General features: G+C 42.4%; 1 protein-coding gene across 1 annotated transcript in view; it reads right to left on the reverse strand.

Annotated features, from left to right (window-relative positions):
- LOC134320233 (dynein axonemal heavy chain 8-like) overlaps nucleotides 1-19,655 on the reverse strand; it is a 59,443-nt gene that overhangs the window by 31,552 nt on the left and 8,236 nt on the right. Inside the window, exons 16-47 of the mRNA XM_063001560.1 lie at nucleotides 19,268-19,403; nucleotides 19,003-19,187; nucleotides 18,822-18,902; nucleotides 18,061-18,177; nucleotides 17,865-17,984; nucleotides 17,653-17,788; nucleotides 17,461-17,564; nucleotides 16,354-16,460; nucleotides 16,190-16,271; nucleotides 15,961-16,100; nucleotides 15,477-15,490; nucleotides 15,079-15,251; nucleotides 14,347-14,473; nucleotides 13,790-14,025; nucleotides 13,595-13,699; nucleotides 12,623-12,736; nucleotides 10,524-10,586; nucleotides 9,804-9,904; nucleotides 9,508-9,645; nucleotides 9,181-9,421; nucleotides 8,302-8,501; nucleotides 6,759-6,912; nucleotides 6,516-6,679; nucleotides 5,302-5,404; nucleotides 5,121-5,225; nucleotides 3,688-3,849; nucleotides 3,367-3,591; nucleotides 2,353-2,525; nucleotides 2,103-2,281; nucleotides 1,054-1,241; nucleotides 709-795; nucleotides 516-623 (exon numbers count right to left, since the gene is read on the reverse strand). Of these exons, the coding sequence (XP_062857630.1) occupies nucleotides 516-623; nucleotides 709-795; nucleotides 1,054-1,241; nucleotides 2,103-2,281; nucleotides 2,353-2,525; nucleotides 3,367-3,591; nucleotides 3,688-3,849; nucleotides 5,121-5,225; nucleotides 5,302-5,404; nucleotides 6,516-6,679; nucleotides 6,759-6,912; nucleotides 8,302-8,501; nucleotides 9,181-9,421; nucleotides 9,508-9,645; nucleotides 9,804-9,904; nucleotides 10,524-10,586; nucleotides 12,623-12,736; nucleotides 13,595-13,699; nucleotides 13,790-14,025; nucleotides 14,347-14,473; nucleotides 15,079-15,251; nucleotides 15,477-15,490; nucleotides 15,961-16,100; nucleotides 16,190-16,271; nucleotides 16,354-16,460; nucleotides 17,461-17,564; nucleotides 17,653-17,788; nucleotides 17,865-17,984; nucleotides 18,061-18,177; nucleotides 18,822-18,902; nucleotides 19,003-19,187; nucleotides 19,268-19,403 (4,368 nt within the window). The remainder of the gene's footprint in view (nucleotides 1-515; nucleotides 624-708; nucleotides 796-1,053; nucleotides 1,242-2,102; nucleotides 2,282-2,352; nucleotides 2,526-3,366; nucleotides 3,592-3,687; nucleotides 3,850-5,120; nucleotides 5,226-5,301; nucleotides 5,405-6,515; nucleotides 6,680-6,758; nucleotides 6,913-8,301; nucleotides 8,502-9,180; nucleotides 9,422-9,507; nucleotides 9,646-9,803; nucleotides 9,905-10,523; nucleotides 10,587-12,622; nucleotides 12,737-13,594; nucleotides 13,700-13,789; nucleotides 14,026-14,346; nucleotides 14,474-15,078; nucleotides 15,252-15,476; nucleotides 15,491-15,960; nucleotides 16,101-16,189; nucleotides 16,272-16,353; nucleotides 16,461-17,460; nucleotides 17,565-17,652; nucleotides 17,789-17,864; nucleotides 17,985-18,060; nucleotides 18,178-18,821; nucleotides 18,903-19,002; nucleotides 19,188-19,267; nucleotides 19,404-19,655) is intronic.

The raw sequence follows: 19,655 nt of genomic DNA on the forward strand, positions 1-19,655 counted from the left end.
ACGAATGCTTTAATCACTTTTATCATTATTGTTTCTTTTTTATTATTTACCACTTTATCCTTTATCCTGGTCAGGGTCACGGTGGGTCCACTTATTTAGGAGTCACTGGGCGCAATGCAGAAACACACCCCGGTCAGAAACGAACCCTCGGCCACCTTTAGCTTCGAGACATGGTCAATCATGTCTGTATGTAGACGTCCAACAGCAGCGCCGATTTAAACCCTGGACCCCAGCGGTAGTACGCTATTACGCTAGTACGGAATTTACCACTGCACCACCTGAGCGCCAATTTTGTTATTAATTATAATACAAACTGTATGAAAATATGTTTGATTTAACTACAAGCAAACATTCATCATCTGAATTTGATCTCACAGATACACCACTGATCAATAATGAAACTGGATGAACTGCACATGCTCAGTACACTGCTGACTGCGTTCCATCCACCTTTAATAATTAGGATGGGTGTTTCCATACTTTTGGCCATTTGGTGTGTGTTTGCTGACATGTACCTGCTTCGTGAGCTGCTCCTCACACAGTTTATAAAGCACAAAGAACTTCTGAGCCAGTATAACGTTCTCGATGAAACCACAGCTGGCCAGTTTGACTCTCATGATGATCTGAAACACAGAGGGTTTCGCTTAGCTGAGCTTCTACAGAAGGGAAATGAGTTCACGTACCAGTACCAGTGTATAAAAACCTCACCTGTCTGTCAGGAACCATCATAGAAACGGTCCTGAACTGCACCTTTAGATTTTCGGGCAGTTCCTGGCGACCGGCGTAGCCCGGGTTCTATAACAAGACACATTAGTTTAAAGTAAAGGACGCCTTTAATCCTGCCCGTGTCATTCACTGTGTTTCTTATATTACTGTTCTTACATGACTGAAATGTCAATGTTGTGTTGAATGTATTTGGGCAAGATGTTGATGACACAACGTTCACTTACTCCATGTCCATTTTTATCTAATGATTGGCTTTTTATACCAAACAATCAAAGGTGCTAAAATATGGACCACACGTGTATATTTGAACATCTGTAAATACGTTACCATGGTAATAAAGAGTCCGAATTCGGGGTTCAGATCCACACAGTCTCCGTCGGTGAAGAGGAACTGAGCTTTGCGCTCTTTGCGAGCGCTCAGGACGATGTGGATCTGCTGTGCAGCGACCGACAGCACGGGCAGGTCGATCCTGTTAAACTCATCGAAGCATCCCCAGGACCCAGACTGAGCCAGACCTAACAGAAAGTCCTTTATTAGAGTGGATATACGTGATCGTTTTATCCTCAGTACCATTCTGAATAAAATCTGGACTGATAGCACACTCAGATACGTCTCTTTAATACAGACTTATTCTGCTGTTACACACTACACGGTCGAAAAGTGTGGACACCCCTCCTAATCATTACGTTTACATGTTTCTCTATACACAGTACTAAGAGTGGTAAAAATGCTATAATGTTATGCTATAAACATTTAGACAACATTCTGGGGAAGGTCCCTTCCTGTTCCAGTATGACTATTCTTCTGTGAACTATGCACAAAGGTTAAAGTCTCTGGTGTGGAAGAATTCAAGTATCATGTAAATCAGAGTTTTTTAAACTTTTTTTTAAACGTCTCACATGTTGTCTATGTCATGATTTTTACAGCAAGCCAGGCCACACAAACAATGCATTAAAACAAAACACAAAACAAATAATACTTCATTAATAAAAATGGTAGCAATCTGGTCCCACTGTGGTCTACGAGATGTAACGTAAAGCCTTCACAAGGGGGCGTTCTTGTACAAGTTAATTTCTGTTAATCTTTTCTCTGCAACCCATTTTTTTGGCTCCCCCGATGTAGAACACCCTGAGCTCAATCTCACTGAACACAAGTGAGCAAAAACTGGAATGTTGATTGTAAGCCAGGTCTTTTCACCCAACATTTACCTACATGGACACAAATTTCCACATGCACACTACCAAAATCGTATAGAAAGGCAAGTCCATATTAAATCTAATGAGTATGGAACGGGTAACCAATACGCTCAGGGTCAGGTGTCCACATACTTGTTGACCTATAGTGTAGCGCCGTGTTGACTGACTAAATAAAATCACCTTTATAAATCCTGCCCAGTCCTCTGAAGTCCATCTGGTCGGAGCAGTTAAAGACCACGACGTACTTCCCCAGGCAGCGGCCCATGTCTTTGGTGGTTTCGGTTTTGCCCGTCCCAGCCGGACCAGCAGGAGCTCCGCCCATACTCATACCTAACGCCTGAGCTAAGGTAATGTAACACCTGGGAGAAAAACATTATTGTTATTTCTATTGAATGTACACGAGGACCTCCTAAAGGACGAGTAGAAGCACCTGTCTGTTAGAGGAGTGATGACCAGCCTGTCCGTGCAGCCTAAAAACTCGTTCTGATAGATGAAGTCGACGTCCGTGATCGACACTGCGACGTGATCCTGATCCTCCCGGAAATAAAATCTGCTCTGCTTCAGCCATTCAAAGTCACCGACGGACCTGATGTTCATTTTCACCTAACAAGCACAGGGCTACGGTTAATTCTATTCCTGATACAGACTACAACTGCGCTTTAACCTTGTATTTATTAGTATATAAAATAATAACACGCTGGTAAGGATTTACTGACGCTAGACAAAGTAAACATTCATGTTTGTATGGAATATAAAATGGGTGGGTAAAAAAGTGTGATGCTTTTTTGAACAGATAACATCACAGAGAGGAAAGAGATTTATTTCATCGTAAACTACGTGTGTGTGTGTGTGGTGTGTGCACACAACCCAAAATTCCTTATAATGGTCCTAACAACAACTGGCCGGTCAGAAAATGATCCAGAAGGAAGATCTGAGCCACCGTTTGTTCCGCACTGCTCGGTTGGGTGGAAAATCTTCTTATACACAGAAAAATTCATGAACGGATTTCAATGCTTGATATAAAACTCAAAGTAACATGTCTAGATGATTAAATGTTTTCAAAACATCTTCTGACTCCATTTTTACCTTTTTTGCCCAAGACTGTACAACAAAAATATACAAAATGATGATAAATAATGATGTTAATTTAATAACTCTCTTTTTATAAGCCAGAATATAAAGATATAAAGATAAAATGAAAGGACTGGGTGCTCGGGTGGTGCAGAGGTCTATCACACTCATGCTGAGATCCAGATTCGAACCTCAGCGGTGCGAGGCGTCTACACAGATATAATTAGCTATGTCTAAGGAGTGTGGGGATAGCTGAAGTCCTGAGATGGGTGGGTTCCGGTGAAAGCGAGCCCACAGCGACCCTGACCAGGATAAAGATGCTGATAAACATGCCATAAAAGGAATCACGTGATTACAGAAGTCATATTCTTACCAAATCATTAAAAATGTCTCTCTGATGGACGTGGATTGTAACCAGCGTCTCAAACTTAACACGCTCGAACTTGGACAAGTCGTGAGTCGTCTGTGCTATCAGCGTGTTCAGCAGATCCAGAAACTTCTGGTTTGTCACAGACATGACCCTCTTGTCCTTCTTGGCATTCTGCAGTGCCTCCTCTGAGTCTCGAGTCCAGAGCATCTGAATGCCCAGCAGGCCCACCTGAAGGAGAGGAACATCACCGGTGCATGTATTTTTAAGGCTGTGCTATATGTTATACGCATTGTTATGATACGCACGCTCTGAGCTGTTGCGTACCTGAGCTTGGACCTGGTTAAGGAAGGTGAGGAGCTGGAAGTCGGGCTCATTAATCTGCAGCTGAGCTGCTTTTATGACTGAGTGCAGTGAGGCTTGCTGTTGCACCAGTAACTCTCCCAACCAGAGTTCCACAGGACCGCGCGCCATTACTGGTTTGTCCAGCTGGTAAACACACACAGCACATCAGAGCAGCTCCATCCAAATCAATTATCATAATCAACACAGAAATAAAAACTTCATTACTGGTTCTTCCTCTTAGTGAGTAGGATGTATATATAATGTATATATAAAATACCACACCACTAGAGGTGCACTGTTTATCTCTATCATCAATTCTGGTTTCCTCACAGAAAATAACTTTTATTTCATTAACTCAGAGTCTTTTCTTCAGATCGTTCATTAAAAAATGTCATAACATAACATCGAATAAGGTAAGAGGCAACTGGATCTACACTGTATGGCCAAAAGTATGTGGACACCTGACCATGAGCTTGCAAAACGCCTCACTAAGGGCAGCTGTAGCCTAGTGGTTAAGGTACTGGACCAGTTACCAAATGGTCACTGGTTTAAGCCGTACCACCGCCAGGTTGGCACTGTTGAGCAAGGCCCTAACCCCTAATTGCTTAGACAATACACTGTCTAAAATAAAGTGACTTTTTCAGGTAGAACAGTCGCTTTACTAAGAAGCTTCTAGGGTTAGACTTTGTGGTATGTCTATGGGAATTTGTGTCCATTCAGTAGTACAGATGATGGCAGCATGTGAAGTTTCATTAAATTGAGCTTTTCTTCATGTAGGGGGACAGTCATGCTGGAACAGGAACAGGAAAGAGAAGTCCCTAAACTGTTGCTGCAAAGTTGAATTCATGACTTCTTGTATAATTGATTTATTACACATGTTATAGATTGTTGTGCCTAAAACACATTAATTAAAAGATTAGAAGGGGCGTCCCAATACTTTTGTCTATATAGTGTTTTTAACACAACAATAAAATAGAATAGAATGCCTTTATTTGTCATATATACATATACAGACGTACAGAACGACTAAATTCTTTCTTCGCATATCACGGCTTGTTTCGGAAGCTTGGGTCAAAGCTGGGGTCGGCCATCGTACAGCGCCCCTAGAGCTGAGAGGGTTAAGGGCCTTGCTCAAGGGCCCAACAGTGGCTGCATGGCAGAGCCGGGATTCGAACTCTCAAGCTTTCAGTTGACAGCCCAAAACTCCACCCACTAGGCTCCCACTGTCCCAGCCTCACCTACCGTTGCCCTTTATAATCCTGGCTGATCACTAACTACGACTGATCTCTATTTGACGTGATAAGATGAAGGATTTTGGAAACATCACCCACCCCTACTTCTCATCTGTACTCTGTTCCCCTGTGTGTGTGGAAATAAATACAACCGCACACTTCTGAGCTCCAGCTGATACGTACGGGTACTTTCTCGCCCTCCTGAGAGATCACCGCCAAAATCTTGTCGTAGTCCTTGACATGAAACTCCACCTCACTGACGTTGTCGAACACTCCCAGGAGATGAGCCTGCAATCACCAGTGCAACGATGGTTATGAAGCTGGACTGACGTGGAGAGCGTTTATACTGGTGCGCCGCTCGTACCTGGATGGTGTGAGAGTCACTGGCTTGTCCGAGGATTTCCAGTAAAGCAGGATCGGACACAAAGAAAAAGCGGGGGAACTGCAGTCGTTTCTTTTCCAGGTAGCTGTACAGAAACAGGTGAAGCCTGATGATGCAGATGTTTTGAGACAGCTGCTGTCACATGTGCTTAGATAAAGCCTCACTAATGCACGGTAATAATACTGGGTTTTGGGATGAGGGATGTGTGGACAGTGAGGAAAATAATAATGTGAGTGTTTTTGTTTGTTTGTTAGCATCAAATCAGTGATTTGCTGACATTTTCTACATTCAATTAAATAAATAAATAAATTAATAAAAAAATAAATAGGACATTTGCTTTGAATTGTATGTCCAGGTTTAGTTAGTTAGCACTGATCTAGTGATTTATCATGTAAAAGACATGGCTCACACTGTGTTCATGCCTACACAGATGCATGCTATATGGCCAAAAGTATTTGGACCGTGAGCGTGTTAGACATCCTATTTACATTTTCAGCATTTAGCAGACGACTTCATCCAAAGCGACTTACAGTACAGTTACAGTCTACAGTCTGAGCAATTGAGGTTTAAGGGCCTCGCTCAAGGGCCCAACAGCAGCACCCTGGCAGTGGTGGGGCTTGAACCAGCGATCTTCTGATTACTAGTCCAGTACCCTAAGCGCCAGGCTACGGCTTGCCCTATCTAGTGACCTCTGTGTGATATTTTCAGCTAGAACAACAGCCTCTGTTCTGAAGTATGGGAATTTGTGCCCACTCAGTGATAAGAGCATTAGTACGACTGGGCATCGATGTTAATGTTCTGGTTCATCCCAGAGCTGTTGAGTGGGGCTGAGGTCAGAGCTCTGTGCAGGACACTGGAGCTTCTTTGCGCAGTCATGCTGGAACAGAAAGGACCTTCCCTAAACTGCTGCTGCACGGTATTATAGTTTTATATCATGAATTTCAGCGGTTGTGTCTGAAACATGTGAATCATTTGAATAATAAGAAGGGGTGAAACCAGAGTTCTGCAGACCTAGGTTTGATCCGTGCCTTTGGTCAATGGGCAATATATAAGCTGGTTCAAGCTACACCACTGCCACTTGTTGCTCGATATACATCCACCATGAGAAGTTTTGTATGTTCTTCGCTTGTCCATATGGGTTTTCTTCTGCCCTGAAATAGATCGACACCCTGTACAGTGTGGGGCTGTGTTCATACCCTGTGAGAGATTTCTGGCAGAGTTCAAGCTGCTCCTGCAGGTGAGGTAGAAGCTGGCTCATGGTCTCATCTCCCACGCAGCACTGCACCACACTGGGGATCTCATGGGCTCTCTGCATGATCTTTATCCATAATTTATCGATGTTCTGGAAGCGCTTCGCTTCCTACAAGGTAATAATACGTAAATGAAGCAGTTCATGATTACAGGTGAGTAAACATACAGGCTGCAGATTAATGATGTACCTGTGGAAGCTGCTTGGCAATGTCTCCACCCACAAACACGGCCTCCAGGTACACCCACAGGTTCTGAACAAGCAGCCACTGCTCGATGATGTCTGATGATGTGGAGAGCTTAAAAACCCAGTTCTGGATGTCTTTCTTAAAAGGAGTGTTGTATCTATGTACAGAGAAATCAAACAGAGATTACCAGTCGCTGCCACATCTATTCACCTGCCAGTGGCTGAGTCTCATATAGTGCTGCCACGCTAAGCAAATCATGAGCAACACTAGTGCAGGTGCTTCGGCCAGACAACGAAGGGCACAACCGTACAGCTGCAATGAAACCTAATGTGCCTGTTGGTTGCCCAGCCAGGTTGGTAGCACCACTGCCTGGGATTGAAACAAACCGGTTCGATCGATTACAGCTGTGAGTGTTGGGTTGTGTCCCTTCCTTAAAAAGAGTTTTTTACTAGTCAAGTAAAGTCACATTTATTTATATAGCGCTTTTTACAATAAACATTGTCTCAAAGCAACTTTACAAAGTCCGGGACCAACAGATCAAAAACCCCTATTGAGCAAGCCGAGGGCCACAGTGGCAAGGAAACCTCCCTTAAAAATACAGGAAGGAACCTTGAGAGGAACCAGACTCAGCAGGGACCCCCGTCCTCTTTGGGTGGCCTGGAGGATACTTTAGATCAATAGAATTTACACAAATCATACAAACACAAAATTAAATTGAACCACACAGTTTCATTTCATTTTTACCATTGCTTTATCCTGGTCAGGGTCTTGGTGGGTCCTGGAAATATCAGGCGCAATGCAGTAACACCCCCCCGACAGGACGACGATCCATTGCAGGGTCCTGGCTACCCCCCACCTCAGGCATAGCCAATCATGCCTGTATGTAGACGCTGAACTGACCGATAGCACTGAACCCTGGATGCCAGTGGTAGTAAGCGAGCATTATTTACCATACTTTATTTACCATCATTTATTTGATAATTTCCTTATTTTTTATTTGATTCTACTCTATTTTCATTTACTGTATTTACTCTACTTACACTGTACTGGAGCTGCTGTAACACTCGAATTTCCCCCATGGGGATCAATAAAGGAATCTTATCTTATCTTATTTACCCATGTGCCACCCACACAGAGCGCCCACTACACAGTTAAATAAACTTTAGTTTGATTAATTAAGTTCAATGAAATACTAAACTAATAATAATAATAATAATAATAATAATAATAATTCTGTAGAATCATCAGAATTATGACTTGCACCCCTCAATCTACCAAAATTACCATAACAAAGAAAGTTTTATGTGCATTATGACTATGCTCCAGTGTTTAAACAGACAGAAGTCATCATTGTTTTATTTGTTTAAGCTTGCTAAGCTTACTGAACCCCTATACATCCGTATAAAGGAGAATAGTCTCTATATTTAAACTTCATCAAAGCAATGGTCAAAGCAATACCAAAAAATCTACAAAGTGCTAGTCTAGACTGTTATTTCTAATGAGAACATCAGTGTGTGAGACATGAACAGAACCTGATGAAACTTACCTGTTGCTTAGAAGTGATCCAAGCACCATCAGACTGTCCTCCATGGCAGTGATGATTTCTGCCGTCTCAGCTCCTTTAAGCATCAGCTCTCCTCTGCCTTTAAAAGCCATAAATGTGAGCAACTGACTGTACCATAAATCAACCACCTGTGCCAGCTTGGCCTCGATATCCTTCTCCTTTACTGCTGAGATGCAGATGTCCTAGTGTGAGGAGAAAAGTAAGGTCATCATTATAACACAAGTCTCTTTCAAACCCTGGTTAGACTAAGCATGACTTTAGCACAGGGATAGCTTAAATGAACCCAAAACAATGTATGTCATCTAAAGAGCAAAAGACACCAGTATCTACATACACTGACCAGGCATAACATTATGATCGCTGACAGGTGAAGAGAATAACACTGATTATCTCTTCATTATGGCACCTGTTAGTGGGGGGGGGGGGTGTATTAGGCAGCAGGTGAACATTTTATCCTCAAAGTTGATATATAAAAAAAAAAAGGCGTGAGCGTGAGGATCTGAGGGAATTTGACAAAAGCCAAATTGTGATGGCTAGACAACTGGGTCAGAGCATCTCCAAAACTGCAGCTCTTGTGGGGTGTTCCCGTTCTGCAGTGGTCAGGAACAGTGGTAAACCGGCGACAGGGTCATGGGTGGCCAAGGCTCATTGATGCACGTGTGGTCGGATCCAACAGACGAGCTCCTGTAGCTGAAACTGCTGAAGAGGTTCATGCTGGTTCTGATAGAAAGGTGTCAGAATACACAGAGCATCACGGGTTGTTGTGTATGGGGCAGCAGAAGGGGGGCCAATATCAGAAAGGCGGTCATAATGTTATGACTGATCAGTGTCTATATACACAGAGCCTCAGTGTAGCATTACCTCTATGTCTTCTTTGTGTTTCAGCAGTGGGGCCTCCATTATGTTTTGAAGGCAGAACGTGTCCGAATCCACGTGAAACTTGTGCTGCGTCAGGTCAGCGATGCGTTCCCAGTGTCTCTGCTTCATCGCTCTGTGAGCCATCATCTCCAGGAGAGGGCACGACTCGCTGAAGTCATCGATCCTTTTCTTCAGATCTAAAAACGCCTGCCAGTCTCTCAGTCCTTTGGGGAGCTTTCGGCATCTGAGTACAATTCAAAACACACAGGAGTTCTTACAGTTCTGAGAGGAGCTGCTGCTGTAACACTGTGCAAGAGTCGCGACGGTTACCTGGTTTGGAATTCTGAAAGCTCCGTGTTGATCTTTTCAATATCCACTTCGGTCCAGAGGATTTCGTAATAGCCGCTGATCTTATTCATAACCGCATCGTAGAGGCCGTACAGCTTCTGAAGAAGCCCGAGCTCTTTCCTAGTTTCAATAACATAAGAGAGAGGAACACCATTATAATAGAATAGAAAAGTGACACGGGAATAATACAGAATTGTATGCATGTTTTAGGCCAATCAGCAGTGAGCATCATCATGTTTCTGGAGAGTGTTTACCAGACAGTGACAGACTGTAATTACCGAGCTTTCTGTAGAACATCATATTCAGTGACGGGCAGGCCGAACAACTGTTCTCCAGAAGAATATGTGGTGAACTTCCTCCACAGGTCATCAAACCCAGTCTGAGATCAATATCAGAGCACGTTTAAGGTGGAATAAAATTGTATTTAATATAAAATGGTTAGATGTACAGTCGGCATTAGTCTGGCTGATTTATATTTATAATATTTTGTTTATGCATTTTCCCCCTTTTTTCCCCCTTTTAGCGCGTACGATTGCCCGATTGCGTCACGCTTCCTCTCCACCAATGCTGACCCCCGCTCTGACTGAGGAGAAAGAAGCTACCACACGCCCCCTCCGACAAGCGGGCAGCAGCGGTATGCATCTTAACACCTACACTTTGACGAGTGCAATGCGGATCAGCACGGTGTACGGAGAGACACACCCTGAGAGCACTCTTTTCCCATCTCTGTGCAGGTGCCATCAATTAGCCAGCAGAGGTCGTAATTGCATCAGTTATGAGAGAGACCCTATCTGGCTTAATCCCACCTGAGTTATATTCCTAAGTATTGATTACAGTAAGTTTTTGAAACAGTTATAATACATTTGCTTTTGAGTGCATGTCTGGGACCACCTAATGTCACATGAATAATATTTATAAGTATAAACGAGCCGAGGTGTGAGAGATTTATATAGAAAGAATAATGAATAAAAGCATTTTGAATTCTGCATCTGTCATACCTGGAAGATTTGAAGTCTGGTGCTGGCCTCCTGAGGTGAAATGCCTGAAACATTCGGGCCTTCCTGATATCAGACAGACAAAGAACCATATATGAATCGCTAAGTGTCATACAACAGATTATTAATATTCTTATGATCGGCTTTCTTCTATTTATTCTAATCTAATGTGATTCTCACACACTTTGGTCAGTTAATATCACTGGTTCAGTTTTAAATTCACAAAACCATACCAAAGCCACAGCCTAAAGTGACTCGAGGAAAAAAAAGCTTATGTGAGAGCAGAAACACTGAGAACACAGAGACAGACACAAGAACAAACAAAACAAAAACGTCTGGGCAGCTCCGCCAGCAAGTGTAACTCAGACGATCACTGCAGGAACCAGACAGGGGAAGTGAGAAAACCATCAGCAGCAAACAACCAGAAAGATGACATGCCACACAAGGACAAAACTCAAACCAGACAATTATCTGTACATAGTTGCTGCTTGTTCAGATCTTTGGCTAGTTAATTTAACCTGTCTGTTTTTTTGTCCAGATATTTTTTTTATTATGGCCGGGTGGTGTTTAAACTTTAGTTTGTCTTTATTTTAACAATAACTAGTGACAAATACAAAAGCAGAAACATCAGAGGTGACAAAACATCATGGTGACAAAACATATTCACTTAATAATGTTTATTATTTGTTATGATGTGGGAGGAAGGACCCAAGGATGCGGAGGTTTTAACTTAAAAGGGTTTTATTTACAAAATCATAAACGTAATATACAATAAAATAAAGGAATAACAGTAACAAAAAACACTTCGGGGAATCCCGAAGGCAGCCGGTGACGCCAGACTGAAAGAAACAAGGGAAAAAACATAAAAGGGAAAAAGGGAAAGCGCGAGGCGCGAACCCTGGTCGCTCACCTCTAGGCTGGGAGCTTAAGCACGCTGCCACAGCAACGCTGAAAGTAAAACCGCTCCCAGCACTAAAGAGGCGAAGCGACCGGGTTCGCGAGGTGGGAAACCTCGCGCTGTTGGCCGAAGAAGGGGGGATGACACCGCCGGTAGATAAATGGCACGGCGCTCACCAGCAGTTAATGCTGGTCAGCGCCATGCCATCCACCGGGTGTGATTTACTTGCGGATTTATAAAGTTAAAAGCAAAGGCGCTGTCACCAGCCAGGGTGGCTGGGAAGTGGCCGTTTGCTCCTGCGCTCCAGAGGGCGGAACGTGACGCTGTCACCAGCGGTAGCTGGGAGGGGGTCACGTTCCTCTGGGCGCAGTCATGGGGTCTCTAGGTGGCGGCGGCACGGCGGCTCGACGGCTCGGCGGCAGCGGCCCGACAGCGACCTGAAAGCAACCACCAGGCGGCGGCGGCGGCACGACAGCTGCGGCACTCTGGCGGCAGCTTGGCGGCGGCGGCGGCGTGGTGGCGCCCACTAGCGGTGGCCCGGCGGCAGCGGCACGGCGGCGGCGGCACAGTGCGGCGGCACAACCTAAAGATAATAAAAAAAACAATAAACATAAAAGGACACCGCAGTGTCAAACAAACTCAAAGAAAGAAAAAAGAATCAGCCAATATGAGCAGAAGGTGCGACGGCTACAGCTCTGCACCTATCCCTTAAATAAGGGAAGGCACAGGTGTAGCCACTTCGCCCTAACGAGCTGGCCAGGTATTTAAAGGCACAGCTCGTTTCTGCTTTGTAAGGCCTGTGGCATCAGGGAGAGATGGTACATTCCCCTGATGCCACAGAGCCTAACATTATTCTTATATTTGCTCCTTTAATAGATTAATTGTGTAGGTATAATTACTTTGGAATTGAAGCTGCTTGCTTATATACACAAGAATTAACTTTTAAATACATTTAAATAGTTCTTAAATAAATATGTACTTGTTTTATTTGCACATCATGCTTAAAGAAAGTGTTTCAGTTTATCTGCTAGTCAGTGTCTCATTGTCTGCTGTTTACTTCAAACAAAAAACAAGATGATTTATTTAGTCAATTGCATTATTCTATTCCCGAACTCACTTAAATCCCTGCACCCTTACAATTAGATGGACTCGGGTCTGAAACAAAAGTGTCAGTGTGGCCCTCAGGAATGAGTTGATTGCTCACCGTTTCATACTTCTGGCCGAAAGTCATCAAGTCATTCTGAAACGTGCCGACTGATTCCAGGAGAATCTCTTTCAACTTGGGCTGCGCACTGACCAGTTCATGCTGGACTGCTCTCTGTGTAGGGGTTTTATATAAAAAACACATTAGACTAAATGCTGTCCCTTCGTCTCCCACATGTTTTATTAAAACACCAGAATATGTAACATGGTTTTAGAAAGAACAGAGGACTCGATTTCAAAGCAACGCTTTAAATGGTCTATAAGGAGTTTGGTATGTTTTCCACAAACATATCTCATGCAAGTAAATGAGAGGGTAAGGTAGTCAGGGATGCCTGGTGATGCACTGGCACACTGTTTAGATGTATTTCCTGGGTAATACTATACTACTGGGTATAACTATACACTGACGAGGCATAACATTATGACCACTATCAGGTGAAGTGAATAACACTGATTATCTCTTCATCACAACACCTGTTAGTGGGGGGTGTTCCCGGTCTGCAGTGGTCAGGAACAGTGGTAAACCGGCGTCAGGGTCATTGATGCACGTGGGGGGTGAAGGCTGGCCCGTGTGGTCCGATCCAACAGACGAGCTACTGTAGCTCAAACTGCTGAAGAAGTTCATGCCGGTTCCGATAGAAAGGTGTCAGAGTCGACGGGTCAGGGCTGTTTTGGCAGCAAAAGGGGGACCAACACAGTATTAGGAAGGTGGTCATAATGTTACGCCTCATCGGTGTATATATTTCATATAAGCTGGACTGCAGTTAATAACACACTACTAAACACATTACTTAGACCTAGGGCATCACCAGCAGTGTTTTCACTGCTTTCCAGAGCCACGGTGACCCTGACCAGAATGGATAAATGATTGAATAAATGTTTAAATGAAGGAAGAATCAGCCATGAATCATCTGTGATGGATCTTTCATAAAGACAGACACTGTGGAATCTGAGTTGAGAATGAGGAACGCACCTCTTTGGACTGCAGTTTAGCAAAAGAGTATCTTAGTGTATCCACACCCTCGGCCTCCTCCTTCGTCACTTCCACTTCAAACTTGTTTAGTATAGAATAGGCTTCCTAAAAACATCACTAATCAATTTCATGTCTAAAATAAACCATAGATTAGTAAGATTAGGATGAGAAATATGGCTTATCATTATGTCGGACCTCGATGGGCCCCATGGTCATGTCCATTATAATTTCTGAGTCCCGGATATTGGACAGGGCTTCCATAGCGAATCTCACGTCGTCCAGGTCAGCTATAGGGCGTGAGAGGTTTTTTTGCTGCTCACTAATGAAAGCGATCATGTCCATCAGCTTCTTCTTGTATTCCTTTTGTACGTACTTGCACAGCATCAGTTTCCAGGCTTTCGCTTCCACACTCAGGGACATCTTCAGTGGAGCTACAGACATCACCAACACAAACAACAAGCATGTGAATAAATGAAGCAACACTGTAAAATTCTGTAGGATTTAAGGTTATGACTTCAGAGTCTGAGCTGAACCAGCCGTATGCACAGAAGACGTGGAATAGGCGTACCTGGCACATCCCAACCCTAACTTCAATCCACTTATTTTTTCAATATTTAACAGTGCAATATAATTATATTAAACAAAACCAGTGATGCACTGCAGCTTTGATGACATTAATGTGCCATTTTTCACACATAACACATAAAAACCTCAACTGTAATAGCTAATGTGAATATTTGGTATTATTTTACCTGTTGACAATTCCATTCCACCTAAAACGACGATGGGCGTGATGTCCGCGATCTCCTGTTCAACCGTTTCATAGTGTAAAATTTGCTCCTTTATCAGGTATAGGTCGGGGTTGCTACTGATGAATTCCTGACAGAAAACACAAACATGCGTTTATGATTTCATATTAAACAAATGTACACTGTTATAGTGATGTCTTTCAAATGTGATTCTTCAAAATTTGGGTGTTTATTCCACTTATAATCACCATTTACAAACTATTTTCAATCCTCCTTAACAATGTAAAAAACTCCAGCAGAATATCACATTCTATCTGTAACAAGTCCATCTACTGGGAGCTATAATATGGCTAACAGAGGGGGCATGAAGGCGCAGATCAACAGCAGTCACCCGTCACTCCAGTAGGAAGTGTTTCCATTCATCATGGTTTCTTATTCACAGATTTGTCGGCTCCTCAATCATGAGGCCGGCACAATATTTGGAAACACCTGCCGCCTGAGTATTACTGTTGTATTACCGCTGTATTACACCTAACAAAATGTAAACATAACATGATCTATTCAGGTGGCACATCGGTGCCGCTGAGAAAGTGAGAGCTGCACAGTGACATGGACTGATGACCTGGGTTTGATCTAATCAATGTCTGTGACAAATTTAACATGTTGTAATTGTTTATCCAAGTCCAGTAGTTTTGTCCGTTTTACATTAATAAGTTGAGTTGAGTGTTGAGCTACCTTGACTTGGTCGTCTCGGTCCTGATCCCAGATTACTTTGAAGGCTCTGAACTGACTGAGCACATCTCCGGGCTGTTTACCCAGGAGGTTCACCCCTGACATTAGAAGTCCTACAGGCTTGCACACATCCTTGTTTTCAGAAACACTCTGGAAGAAGTTCCTCAGCCGCCCAGCTAGAGAAGAAATTTCCATTTAAACGTTTTTAAACTCAAAATGTCGGATGCTTTCAAATGTTAAAACGAGGAGAAAAAGTTAATAATGTTTCATCGGAATTATTTCACGATCTTTATTTAACATTCACAGCCTTAGTGCTTTAAAAAGCTGTGTTAGCCTTTATAATCGATTAGAACCAATTAAAAACATATTAACAAAGGCGTGTACATTATACTTTGGTTTACACCTGGTGCCCGTGCTGCCACACAGATGAAAAAAAAAGCCGTCAGTATGTCGTAATAACGAGAAAAGTTCATTTCCTTAAATGCTGCGTAGCCGAACCCAGCTTGAAGACATTTAAGATGCTGTAGCTTGTAACCTTGTAGCTTGCTGTGCCGATCAAGATTCTCCATTAGGAATAGTGCATGTCTAAGATATGTGAGCGGTTTTTACGGCTCTATATAAAGACTAAGATTTAAGAATCCTTCGCAGTGTTTAAATAGTGATAAAAATATCATCTGTGCTGCTCAGTGACACCAAAACTCATGAAGTAAAATTTGATTCTCTTTATAACAACATACTGACATTTTTTTTCATCTGTGTGGCAGCAATACGCTTCCGGACTTTACAGTACAGAATATGTCTTTCTGTTTTTTGCAGGAAACAAAAAAACTCCAAATGCATCAAGCTGAAGGGAAACCGTGGAAGATTCTTAATGATTGTTAATGCCGCCTCTTACATCCAGACTTTCCAACGTCGTCTGAGCGGCAATCCTGTTTCCAGCATGCCACGCCGCGGCTCACCTCCAGCACCAGATGCACCAGGTGAATGATTGCTTGCTGGATCTTATCAAGACTCGGTATCATCACCTTCATCAGAACACAGAACTCTCAATGTGCTTATGGTTCCAAGATTCAGTAACAGCACAGAGTAAAGCATTAGTAATATAAACACTTACCACATTGGGTATGGTCAGGTGGATCTCAGATTTTATTAAAGTTATCACCTCATCTGAGACACTGGAATGGCCGCCAGATGAGCTAGAAAGAAAAAATGACTGATTTAAATGTTTTGTGTATTTTTTAATGATTTATTTACATGGTGAAACATGTTCATTCTCACCTGGAAATAAACAATCTTCTTTTTAACGTGTCCAGAGACAAACATGTGGCCTTCACCAAAGCGTCCAGAAGTTTTGCGCTGAAGTGAGCATACAGTTCTCTGCACTCCTACAAATAACCAGGAAAATAAACAGCAGGGCCATTAATGATTTAAATTTAATTACATTGTTTTTAGGTCTCTTTATCACATGAACATAAAATTGTTATTGTTTGTTTTATACATGGTATGTTGTACATCATAAAGGCCAAACAGAACTAGGTGGAGATTGACGGTGTGGCTCGATTACAGAATTATGTCTTTCTGCCTTTCCAAATCTGGTCGGGAGAGAAGGCATGGAGGTGCAGATGGTTGCCATTGTTTCCGTGTAACAGACAGTCACCTGCGCCTGGTTGAACTTTCATTTGCTCCAGGTGGAGATGTTTCTTTTTATTACAGTTTCACACTTACAGATTTGCTAGCACCTCTGTTGGATCAGATTTGCCAGCTCCTTGTTGGAACTGTGAACTACTTGTGATAATAAAAATAAAAATAATAATAAGAAGAGAATGCTGTTTGCTAAGCAGAAACCAGATTGCTAGTGAAAGAGATGCAGAAGTGTTACTGTTGTGTCTGATGCTCCACGGGGAAGTATGAGTACACGATGCACATCACTGTGTTGCTTATCATTTACAGCTAAAGGTTTTGTGTGTGAGACAGTAATACGGTGGCTTCAGGGTATTAGTGGTTAACATTTCACTTGGTGCATTGGTATAACAAATATTAGGTGGAGCAGTGGTCATTTACTTTGGCCTACTATTGCTGAGATCAGGGGTTCGAAACTCAGAGGTGCTACCAGGCAGGCAAGCATCTACAGTGGCATGATTGGATATGTCTTAAAGGGAGATGGGTAGCTGAAGCCATGTGATAAATTGGAATCCTGTACTTATTTAACACCGTCCTTGATTTATGTAGAACATGGGAAGCTCTAACTAGAAGGTCTATATATATTATATACATATATACATATATATATCAGTTTGTTTTACAGGCAGTATTTTAGTTATAGATTAATCTTAACTATAGGTGAAGTATTTATTTTAGCTGACAAATAGTGGACCCAGCATTTACGTTTTTAAAGTCTTCGTCTTTATCAGCTTCACGGGCTTCTGCCTTGAACCTGTCTTTATCGTTTGATGAGCCCAGATCTTCTGAGAATGCAACACGTTTGTGTCCTACAAATACAAAACAGCATCATTTTCGTTACTTCTGTTTATATAGAAACGTTTGCAAGGCCTGTTCAGATCAATCTAATCAAAATACCTTTAGGTTTCTCAGCCGGGTCTTTGCTTTCTTTTGGCTCATAAATAGCACTGAAGATTAAAGTCAGTTCCTTCACTGCCTCCTCTACGTGGCTGCTCTTTTGGTTGAGAGTCTGAGCCCACAGCTTAGTCTGAGCCTGTATCAGATTTAAATGTTACTTCATCATAAAGTATTCTTAAGCATCCCGAATGCTGGGGGTAACATGACGTTACCTCGTTGGTGGTAATCAGGTCCTGTAGAGATGAGGCTCTGTCCTCTGGCAGGGTGATGAGGACAGTCTCGGAGATGTTGTGTAAAACACCTTCAATGCGAATCTCGCAAAGATCTGTCACCTGAACATGTTACATGCAGTTAGAAGATACTGTTAATCATGTCACTATTGTTCTCACATACACACTCAGAATGTACCTTCTTTAGAACATGCTGCAGCTCAGCCATGGCAGCATCAAGATCATTGAAAAATGTGTCCAGGATGAGAGACGACCAGCTGAGAAACACCAAGCCTTGACGAAGCACAGAGTCCACCTGGTACACAGAGCATCTGCATTAGATAATATATTCATTCATTCTCTGTTTTACCACTGCCTTATCCTGGTCAGGGCTGCAGTGGGTCTGATTCACCAGGCAAAATGCTGAAAACACCCCAGACAGACACACACACACAATTAGGGCAATTATTAGTAGCTCCAGTTAACCTGACTGCATGTCCTTGGACACAGGGAGAACATGCAAACCCCACACAGAAAGGACCCTAGACCTAGGGGAATCAAGCCCAGGCCCTTACTGCTGTTGTGTATTCTGCTTTACTCTGAAGCAATCAGACCTACAGTGTGAAACAAGCCATGGAAGAAATTTAAGGGAGACCCAGCTGATGCACACTGTGATAAGACACTTAATCTAGACCAGGGTTTTAAGCAACCCAAATTCATTTTGTCCATGATTTTTTACACAACCCAGGCAACACAAAGAATGCTATTTACTGTATCTGGTCTCACTGTGATTTACAAGATGTAATATAAAGCCTCCATTTCTCTGCGACCCACTTTGTCTGATTCACGACCCACCCAGGGTTGGAAAAACTCTGATCTGGCATTAATTCATATTTACATGTTGATATATTCTATTTAATAATTTATCAGATATAAAAGCCAGTGAGAAGAATATCATACCTTTTTTATTTTTGATATCATCAGACTGTAAAACATAGCAGGAATTTCCTCAAGCGTATCCTCATAACTGCTGATAAACGTCTACACATCACAAACCAAACACACACACACACACACACAGTTCACTGTGATTAGCAGGTTTGTTGTAAAGTGAATGAACTGAAAGCTCATTTTTTCCCACCTCTAATCTGAATTGTGTTGTCTTTAGGTGTTTCTCTGTCCTAAACATATACAGAGCCTTCTCGGGAACCTTCAATTCCAGTTTAATCAAGCATTTAATCTCTCGTAATGTCTCGTTTATTGTAGAACTGTTCACCAGCAGTTTCTTTGATTCTGGGTCGCGAACAAGCAGGGTTTCATACAGGGCTGTAAAAGAGGTAAAATCATGAGTGTTTTCCATCATTCCTTTAGGGTTCAAATGTAAAAGAAACGCTTAAGATACTTGCCATATTCCAACTGTGGGAACCTGTTCATCCAGGCTGTATAGTAAAGAATCTCAAACTCCACAAACACCGCTGCAGACCTGTTGTACAGCTGCACAACATCCTGCCCCTCAGATGTGGACAGGACCTCTGAGTTTTTCTGCATATTGTTTATACAGCATGTGTAAGTACTTGGTGTATATGGTGAAAATGTTTTTTAATTATTACATGAAACTGAACTGTTCCAAATACACATTTACTGAGACTTCTACTAACAATTCTTATTAAATGATTGAGCTATTTTCTTTAAATTATACTGAATTATTAGCATTAGATTATTTTGCACGACCTTTCACTAGCAACAAATCATAGTGATTGTATAAATAAATGAAACAGTGAGTCATGGAGGCTT

Source organism: Trichomycterus rosablanca, chromosome 9 (genome assembly GCF_030014385.1).
Source record: "Trichomycterus rosablanca isolate fTriRos1 chromosome 9, fTriRos1.hap1, whole genome shotgun sequence".
Lineage (NCBI taxonomy): Eukaryota > Metazoa > Chordata > Actinopteri > Siluriformes > Trichomycteridae > Trichomycterus > Trichomycterus rosablanca.